This window comes from Pleurodeles waltl, chromosome 9 (genome assembly GCF_031143425.1).
Source record: "Pleurodeles waltl isolate 20211129_DDA chromosome 9, aPleWal1.hap1.20221129, whole genome shotgun sequence".
Lineage (NCBI taxonomy): Eukaryota > Metazoa > Chordata > Amphibia > Caudata > Salamandridae > Pleurodeles > Pleurodeles waltl.
In genome coordinates this window covers 497,623,804-497,634,329 of record NC_090448.1, presented here as the reverse complement: position 1 = coordinate 497,634,329, position 10,526 = coordinate 497,623,804, and the positions used below count along the sequence as shown (strand labels likewise).

Genomic DNA, 10,526 nt, shown 5'->3' with positions numbered 1-10,526 from the left:
GAGCAACTTTAAAGACCCCTGCAATTCCCGCCAGAAGCGTGAGACTTGCAGCACTGCACCCGGCGACCCCGACTCGACTGGTGAAGAAACAACGCTACAGGGAGGACCCCCAGGCGACTCCAAGACTGTGAGTAACCAAAGTTGTCCCCCCTGAGCCCCCACAGCGACACCTGCAGAGGGAATCCCGAGGCTCCCCCTGACCGCGACTGCCTGACTCCCAGATCCCGACGCCTGGAAAAGACCCTGCACCCGCAGCCCCCAGGACCTGAAGGATCAGAACTCCAGTGCAGGAGTGACCCCCAGGAGGCCCTCTCCCTTGCCCAGGTGGTGGCTACCCCGAGGAGCCCCCCCCTTGCCTGCCTGCACCGCTGAAGAGACCCCTTGGTCTCCCATTGATTCCTATTACAAACCTGACGCTTGTTTGCACACTGCACCCGCCGCCCCGCGCTGCTGAGGGTGTACTTTCTGTGTGGATTTGTGTCCCCCCCGGTGCCCTACAAAACCCCCCTGGTCTGCCCTCCGAAGACGCGGGTACTTACCTGCTGGCAGACTGGAACCGGGACACCCCCTTCTCCATTGAAGCCTATGTGTTTTGGGCACCACTTTGAACTCTGCACCTGACCGGCCCTGAGCTGCTGGTGTGGTGACTTTGGGGTTGCTCTGAACCCCCAACGGTGGGCTACCTTGGACCCCAATTTGAACCCCATAGGTGTTTACTTACATGCAAGAACTAACAATAACTTACCTCCCCTAGGAACTGTGAAAATTGCACTGTGTCCACTTTTAAAATAGCTATATGTGTTTTATGTAAAAAGTATATATGCTATTGTGATTATTCAAAGTTCCTAAAGTACTTACTTGCAATACCTTTCAAATGAGATATTACATGTAGAATTTGAACCTGTGGTTCTTAAAATAAACTAAGAAAATATATTTTTCTATACAAAAACCTATTGGCCTGGAATTGTCTCTGAGTGTGTGTTCCTCATTTATTGCCTGTGTGTATGTACAACAAATGCTTAACACTACTCCTTTGATAAGCCTACTGCTCGACCACACTACCACAAAATAGAGCATTAGTATTATCTCTTTTTGCCACTATCTTACCTCTAAGGGGAACCCTTGGACTCTGTGTATACTATTCCTTACTTTGAAATAGTGCATACAGAGCCAACTTCCTACACACATACAATGTAATATGGAACCAAATGAAAAGGTACTTATCTTGACTGCGAACAGCAAGAAAAGAGGGCTGTTCACAGTCAAGCAAGTCCTTATACAATTGTCTGAAATATGATTGGTTGTAATGTTCATTGTTTTTTTTCTCATTGTCTAGCTTGTGCTTTACCCTTGGGGACTTGTAGTTTTTAGGTGCTTGATTGCTGCTATTAAAATAAAGCAGGATAAGATAACCTAAGCATAATAGGAGCCTCGGGACTTGACATAAAATGTGTTATCATCAAATTATATATGACATTCATGAACAAAGCAGCACAAAATAATCACCAAACTAGTGTTTGTAGTAAAGTCGAAAATATAAATCATGCTTAACCTTTCTAAACTTAAACTTATGTAAGACTATGTACAAATCGTATCACTCTTTTTAAATGTAATTACTTCCGTTAGTAGTTGAGAAAAGTTAATTAAGGTTTAAATTTTTAACTCTATTATGAACACTGTTTCGGCCTATTATTTTGTGCTGCTTTGCTCTTGTTATACCATTTTTACACACTGTCATATATGTTTATCTGTATGGTAATAAAAAATGTCTAGCTATTGCGTTAGGAATTTTCAGTTCTATTAAGGATACGGAGACAAGGATTATGCTTCTCTTTCCAATCTTTATTTTTTCAGCAGCCAATCAAAAGGAGAGATTTAAACACTACATGTCCAATAACTTCTATATAGTCACATGACTAACCATAGAGTGTCCTCTATATAAAACCCAGTGAAATCATAAGACTTCCTCTTTCTTTGCGGATAGGCACAATAAACAAATGCAGTAACCCCGAGTCTGTCAAGATAATGAAACAGTCTTAGGGAAAACTCCCTGGAGTTCCTCAACTTGTAAGTGAACCAAGAACATGAAAACTTCTCCTTTGCGGTCCAACCGATACCTATCCGATACTGACCAGAACCTCGATGCCAATAGAGGCGTTCCAACTCCATTCGTCGCTGAAGATGAATGACATCCCATGAATACATACTCTGGCAAAAGCCGCCTCATTACGTTTCTGCTCGATACCTGGGAATACAAAGTAAAGCCATAAAAAAACTATTCCCTAATCCCTAGACAAAACTAAGGGGTAGGGCATAACAACATCTTTGCAGTCAGAAATATTAATAGAAAATACCATACTTATACCTTACGTAGGTCTTCACATATCTGCAGGGTGGGATAATCCTCACTTCTGTCTCCTTAGTCAAACTGAAAAGTCTTGACGGGATAGCTATAAATTCTTTTATTCTATGTCAGGACCGGAGGCTCCGATTATGCTTGCTCAAAGCTGAGCCACCACTATTGACGCTACATCCACAACAGGTTTATAATAAAATGATTTAAAGGTGGATTCAGATGACCAATCCGCCGCTTTCATGATATCCTCTAGTCGAGACCCTAGGCTAAATGATTTGGATGCCATAGTGCCCATAACAGAATGAGCTCCGAAAACAGAAATGTCAACTCAAGCTTCCGAAAAGGGCCAGTGCAGCCATCTAGCCAACATGGCAGATGAAACTGGTTTAAAAGGTTTTTGTGATCCAATGAGTAATTGCCCTCAGGGTCTGCACAGAATTTACTAGTAGCGGCCTCAGAAGCCCTGAGGCATTGTACTACACATAGTTTGTAATCATTAGGAAAAGCCGGATAAGAGACCGACCTAATGTTAGTCTTGGTCCTTCTGGAAACTGTAAAGCTCACACCTTCTGGAGAAAATTGACGACCCCTGAGGTCCAAGGCTCGAACGTCTGAAACTATTTTGCAAGAAATCAGACACAACAACATAGTCAATTTAGCCGATAAATGTTTGCACAACCAGCATTTGTAATCGGGCTAGGATTTCAAAAGCCGTAGAACTACGTTCATGTCCCATAATGAAGCATATTTAGCCTGTGGAGGGTTGGAAAAACGGATACCCCTCATTAACTTACGAACAGTGGGTTCTCCCTGACAGGTTTACCATTGACAGGAACATGACCCGCCGAAATAGCAGATCTGTAACTGTTCACTGATCTAAAAGCCATTCCTGATGCAGCTGAAGACGACAAGAAATTAATTACGGAACACACATCCGCCTGAGAAGGATCCAAACTCCTCTTGTTACACCAGCAAACCCATCTCCTCCATGCCAAAGCATATTGTTTATGGGTATTACAGGAACAGGCCTGGTCAATAAAGGCAGAAGCTTGAGCCGAAATGCCTGGCAATTTCCATCTATCCCTGAAACCTCCCAGGTCACCAGTTTGCACTGATTCGATTAGATCATTGGATGTGGAAGACCTGCTGGGTCCTGAAACAGATTCAGAATATGAGGAATCAGAAGTGGAATGTCACATGACATTTCCAGAACCAAGGGAAACCATGGCTGTGCCCTCCATAACAGTGTTACTAAGACTAGGTCGGCTTTCTGATGACTCGCTAGGAAAAGAACTCTGGGGATCATACTGAAAGGCGGGAATGCGTAACCCTTGTGGAGAGACCAGTCCTGCACGAACGCATCCATCACAAGAGCCTCTGAATCTGGGCGCCAACTGAAGAAGGCTGGAATCTGATGATTGGTCTGGGAGGCAAACAGGTCCACTGAACAAGTTCCCAAATGCAATTGAGTTGTACGAATATTTTCAGATGCAACCTCCAATCTCTGAAGTCTCTGAGAAGTCGGGAATACCAGTCCATCATGGAATTCTTTGTGCCTGAAGGGAACTTCGCAAACAACCAAAATCCGGTGCTGGAGACAATAATGCCAAAAATCCTTGGCAATCTCTGCTAGCAGGCGAGACTTCGTGCCCCCCAGTCTGTTGACATAGTGAACTGCTGAGACGCTGTCCATCCTCAGAATAATGCAACAGTCCGATTTGATCGGGGGATGCTCCTGATCGCAAAGGAGCCCGCTAACAACTCCAGACAATTGATGTGAAGTTGAAGCTCGTTCTCCGTCCAATGACCTCCCATGGACAGGGGCCCACACCTGGCACCCCAATCCCACCTGCTGGCATCCGATTCCAGAATGACACCTGAATGACTGTAAGAAATTGCCCTGCCATTCCAGGTTTTCGTGTGGTTCAACCACCAATTCTTTTCCAGCCTGGCCTCTGCCGATAGCTGAACCTGATCTGAGTATGAAACCCCTTTTGTATGTGTTGAATTTTGAGCATTGAAGGGTCCTGTAATGTAGGGGGCCTGGGAATATTGCCTGAATAGATCAGGCTACGAGTCCCACAATCTGAGCTATGGATTTTTACTATATTATCTGGTCTCGCAAGGCAGATCGCAATTCCCTCTTGTTATTCTGAATCTTCTGAGAGAGAAGAATTAAATGGGACAACACCGAATCGATCTGAAATCCCGAAAATTCCATCTGTTGGGAAGGGGTCAGAAATAACTATGGCTATTGGATGACAAATTTCAGCTCCTGTAATAACTGGATCATCCAAGAAAGATGGAGAACCACAGTCTGGGGATCCTGGGCCATCAGGATTAAATCGTCAAGGTAAAACAATTAACCTGATGCTCCTGGTGCGGAGGGCTTCTGCCACTGGTCTCATCAACTTGGTGAAGCACCATGGGACCAATCAAAGACCGAATGGAAGAACCTTGTATTCGTAGCATTGCACTTGTCAAAAGAATTGAAGAAAGTGCCTGTGAGGAGCGAAGATGGGAACTGAGAGGTATGCATCCTTCAAATCCAGTCTCTCCATCCAGTTGCCCTCCTGAAGCAGATCCCAAAGGAGATGGATACCCTCCATCTTGAAATGCCTGTATATTTTCCATAAATTGAGGGGCATATTTATACTCCGTTTGGGCCAAATTTGCGTCGTTTTTTTCGACGCAAATTCGGCGCAAAACTAACGCCATATTTATACTTTGGCGTTAGACGCGTCTAGCGCCAAAGTAGGAGTAAAGAGCGTCATTTTTTTGCGTGAACGCCTTCCTTGCGTTAATGAGATGCAAGGTAGGCGTTCCCGTCCCAAAAAATGACTGCGACGCAAATGCGTCGTATTTATACTCCCGGGCAAAAATCACGCCCGGGAGTGAGCGGGTCAAAAAAACCCGCATTTGCGCCGCTTTTTAACGCCTGGGTCAGGGCAGGCGTTAAGGGACCTGTGGGCTCAAAATGAGCCCACAGCTGCCCTCCCATGCCCCCAGGGACCACCCCGGCCACCCTTGCCCACCCCAGGAGGACACCCAAGGATGGAGGGACCCACCCCAGGAACATTCAGGTAAGTTCAGGTAAGTATAAAAAAAAAATTTTATATATTTTTTTTTTGGCATGGGGGGCCTGATTTGTGCCCCCCTACATGCCACAATGCCCAATTACCATGCCCAGGGGACAGAAGTCCCCTGGGCATGGCCATTGGGCAAGGGGGCATGACTCCTGTCTTTACTAAAACAGGAGTCATGCAAATGGCGTCTGGGCGTCGTTAAAAATGGCGCAAATCGGGTGGAGGCGATTTTTTTGCGTCAACCTGACTTGCACCATTTTTAAGACGCCCTAACGCCATTTTTCCCTACGCCGGCGCTGCCTGGTGTACGTGGTTTTTTTCCACGCACACCAGGCAGCGCCGGTCTGCTTGCGCCGGCTAACGCTATTCAATAAATACGGCGCCCGCATGGCGCTTCAGAATGGCGTTAGCCGGCGCAAACATTTTTGACGCTAAACTGCGTTAGGCAGTTTAGCGTCAAAAAGTATAAATACGGGCCTGAATCCTTTCAAGTTGAGCACTAAACGGGATTCCCTGCCTCTTTTGCAGATTAAGCTGATGAGTCCCCCGGGATGGGGTGATGAAGGGCAAATGGCGTCTTTGCGAAGCAGGGAAAGAATTTCCTCTGCTATGAGCCCTTGATCTCATAGGGAAAAATATATCTCCCAGAAGGGCGAGTCTTGGACTGGAGAGCTTAGGCCTTACTGGGTACTACTGTAGGTTTGTCAAGGGCTATGGTACCATTGGGTCACCCTTGCAGAACTTACCTCCAAAAAGCAACCTAGGTTGGTGAATTGAACAGAGGCTTGTCAGAAAGCCTTTGATTCTCTGAAGGAAGCCATGTGCACGGCCCCGTGCAAAAGGCCCCTGACTACTCCCAGGAATTTATTGTGCAGACAGATGCTTCAGAGCATGGCATAGGGGCTGTTCTAGCACAGCTAAATGAGGAGGGCTCAGACCAACCAGTAGTCTTTATTAGCAGAAGATTATTACCACGGGAACAGAGGTGGAGTGCTATTAAGAGAAAAGCATTTGCTGTAGTCTGGGCACTGAAGAGGCTGAGACCATACCTGTTTGGGGCTCACTTCTGGGTTCAAACAGACCACAGACCCCTCAGATGGCTCATGCAGATGAGGGGTGAGAATCCTAAACTCTTGAAGTGGTCCATTTCCCTACAGGGGATGGACTTTACGGTGGAGCATTGCCCGGGGATTGACCACTCTAACGCTAATGGTCTCTCCAGATACTTCTGCCTTAGCGATGAGAGCTCCCAGGAGGTTGGCTAGCTCTCCCCACTTTCAGCTGGTGATGTCTCCTTGCCCTTGCTTGCTGGTGGTGTCTTCTTGCCATTGCTAGCTGGTGGTGCCTCCTTGCCCTTGGTAGCTGGTGGTGCCTCCTTGCCCTTGCTAGCTGGTGGTGCCTCCCTGCCCTTGCTAGCTGGTGGCCCCTTGTTGCCCTTGGCAGGTGGTGCAGGCACACTGGCAGTGCTGACGGGTGGCACCTTGGAGCCTCTCACACATGCAGTAGCTGCAGAAACTACTGTGGCCGTGGACTGGGTGGCTGAGGTGCTGGCCTGGGTTCTGCCCACCCTGGCCCAAAGTTAAGGACTGGGGGGAGAGGCAGGGAATAGGTCAAGGGTGGAGAGGAAAAGCCTTTTAGGGACACTGGGGCTGGACGAGGGTGAAGGTTTGGGACTGGAGGAAGAGGGAGTGGTTGTATGAGGTGTCTGTCTGCTTTCTTTGGGTGCAGGTGCATGGGCTGGATGCTGTCGTAAGTTAGATGGCTGTTAAGTGTCTGAGTGCTTGCGTTTGTGTACTTTGGGAGGAGGGGGGACAGACACAGTGGGAGAGGACACAGGGGACGTGAGAATGGATGTGGTGACTGCCAGTGAGGGCTGTGTAGTGATAGGCATGCTGGTGATGGAGGTAGTGGATGAGGATGTAGTGCATGCAGGTGTGAGTGGAGACGCTACTGGGAGGGAGGTGGACGAGGAGGAGGAGGGGAACACACTGGAGGCAGTGGATGTTGGTGTGTCTGCATCTGGATGGTGCTTGTGTGAGTGCCTGTGGGATGAAGTGTGGTGCTTGTGTTTGCCTGAGACACTTCTGTGTGTTGATTTGGGTGCATTGTAAAACTGCAGTTTGTACCCCTGAACTGACTCTAGCACCCAGGCGTCTTGAGTAATGGTTGCCCAGTTGTGTATGAAGAATTGAATCCATCCCCCCAAAACCACTTCTAAATAAGGTATAATTCTCACCTGAATATCTTGTGACTTGGGTGCCTTTCTGGTAACCTCTGCCTCTATAGAAGCGCTTATGAGCTCCTCGAAGTCTGGTGGGGTAGAACGTTTGGTCTGAGGTTTGCTTTTGCCAGGAACTGCAAGACCCGTTGAAGGCTTCACGCTGGGAGCCCTGATAAAATCCCCGGCCTGACGAACGGGCTCTGTATCGTCCTGCACTTTCTTTTAAAGAAAAGTGTGCCTTGTCAAATGCATTAAATGTCGCCACAAATGTTGCCAGGCCCTTCACAAAGAGACCCCCAAATAATAAGCCCTGGGCTACTGGACCGGATTCGGAAGAAGCCAGATCATTCAACTTTGGGTCAATATGCATGAGGATCGAACGCCTCCTTTCGGTGGACGTCAACGTTGGCATTAACCAACTGACATACTGCGAGTTGTGTCCAACCAATCAAAAAGTCTGGATCAACCGGAACCCCAGACTCTTTGGCAAGTGTTAGAAATGGGGTCTTTGGTTGGCAGTCAGGTTACCCACTGTCCAAGCAAGGACCCTCATCCTAGTCAGGGTAAGTCCCACACAATCCAAATTATCCTGTGCCCACCCTCTGGTAGCTTGGCACTGAGCAGTCAGGCTTAACTTAGAAGGCAATGTGTGCAATAAATCATACAATACCACCATATAGCACGAGAAAACATACACCACACAGTGTTTAGAAAAATATATTATATTTATCTGGATAAATGCAGTTTAGGAAAGTACCATCTTGCCTGGCATGTTACCCCCATTTTTACTTATATGTATATTAGTTTTTGCCTGTGTCACTGGGATCCTGCTAGCCAGGATCCAGTGCTCATAAGTTGTGCCCTGTATGTGTTCCCTGTGTGGTGCTTAACTGTATCACTGAGGCTCTGCTAACCAGAACCTCAGTGTTTATGCTCTCTCTGCTTTTAAAATTGTCACTGAAGGCTAGTGACTAATTTTACCAATTCTGATTGGCACACTGGAACACCCTCATAATTCCCTAGTATATAGTACCTAGGTACCCAGGGTATTGGGGTTCCAGGAGATCCCTATGGGCTGCAGCATTTCTTTTGCCATCCATAGGAAGATCAGATAATTCTTACACAGGACTGCCACTGCAGCCTGAGTGAAATACCGTCCACATTATTTCACAGCCATTTTACACTGCACTTAAGTAACTGATAAGTCACCTATATGTCTAACCCTCACTTAGTGAAGGTTAGGTGCAAAGTTACTAAGTGTGCGGCCACCCTGGCACTAGCCAAGGTGCCCCCACATTGTTCAGGGCAATTTCCCCGGACTTTGTGAGTGCGGGGACACCATTACACGAGTGAACTACATATAGGTCAATACCTATGTGTAGCGTCACAATGGTAACTCCGAACATGGCCATGTAACATGTCCAGGGTCATGGAATTGTCCCCCCCATTCTGGTATTGGGGGGACAATCCCATGCATCCCCCGGGCTCCAGCATGGACCCCGGGTACTGCCAAACTACCTCTCTGGGGTTTTTTCTGCAGCTACCGCTGCTGCCAACCCCCAGACAGGTTTCTGCCCCCCTGGGGCCTGGGCAGCCCAGTCCCAGGAAGGCAGAACAAAGGATTTCCTCTGCGAGAGGGTGTTACACCCTCTCCCTTTGGAAATAGGTGTTAAGGGCCTGAAAGGAGTAGCCTCTCCTGGCCTCTGGAAATGCTTTGAAGGGCACAGATGGTGCCCTCCTTGCATAAACCAGTCTACACTGGTTCAGGGATCCCCCAGCCCCTGCTCTGGTGCGAAACTGGACAAAGGAAAGGGGAGTGACCACTCCCCTGTCCATCACCACCACAGGGGTGGTGCCCAGAGCTCCTCCAGTGTGTCCCTGACCTCTGGCATCTTGAATGCAGAGGTGTGAGGGCACAATGGAGACATCTGAGTGGCCAGTGCCAGCAGATGATGTCAGAGACCCCTCCTGATAGGCTCTTACCTGGTTAGGTCGCCAATCCTCCTCTGAGGGCTATTTAGGGTCTCTCCTGTGGGTTTCTCGTCAGATAACGAATGCAAGAGCTCACCAGAGTTCCTCTGCACTTCTCTCTTCGACTTCTGCCAAGGATCGACCGCTGACTGCTCCAGGACGCCTGCAAAACCACAACAAAGTAGCAAGAAGACTACCAGCAACATTGTAGCGCCTAATCCTGCAGGCTTTCTCGACTGTTTCCTGGTGGTGCATGCTCTGAGGGCTGTCTGCCTTCACCCTGCACTGGAAGCCAAGAAGAAATCTCCCATGGATCAACGGAATCTTCCCCCTGCCAACGCAGGCACCAAACTTCTGCATCACTGGTCCTCTGGGTCCCCTCTCATCTTGACGAGCGTGGCCCCTGGAACACAGGAGCTGGATCCAAGTGACCCCACAGTCCAGTGGTCCTTCTGTCCAAATTTGGTGGAGGTAAGTCCTTGCCTCCCCACGCCAGACAGTAATCCTGTGTACTGCGTGATCTGCAGCTGCTAGGGCTTCTGTGCACTTTTGCAAGACTTCCTTTGTGCACAGCACAGCCCAGGTCCCCAGCACTCCATCCTGAATTGCCCAACTTGCTGAGTTGACCTCCGACTTCGTGGGACCCTCTTTTGTTGTGCTGAGACTACCGCCGTGCTCAGATTTCCTGAATGCCTGTTCTGGTGCTTCAGCGGGTGCTGCCTGCTTCTACGTGGGCTCTCTGTATTGCTGAGCGCCCCCTCTGTCTCCTTCTCCAAGGGGCGACCTCCTGGTTCTTCCTGGGACCTGGCAGCACCCAAATCCTTCAACCGCAACTCTTGCAGCTAGCAAGGCTTGTTTGTGGTCTTTCTGCGTGGAAACAACTCTGCATCCT

General features: G+C 48.3%; 1 protein-coding gene across 1 annotated transcript in view; it reads right to left on the bottom strand.

Annotated features, from left to right (window-relative positions):
• Nucleotides 1-1,829: 1,829 nt before the first annotated feature.
• LOC138259535 (uncharacterized) overlaps nucleotides 1,830-10,526 on the bottom strand; it is a 48,164-nt gene continuing 39,467 nt past the window's right edge. Inside the window, exon 2 of the mRNA XM_069207339.1 lies at nucleotides 1,830-2,245. Within this exon, the coding sequence (XP_069063440.1) occupies nucleotides 2,118-2,245 (128 nt within the window). The 3' untranslated portion in view covers nucleotides 1,830-2,117. The remainder of the gene's footprint in view (nucleotides 2,246-10,526) is intronic.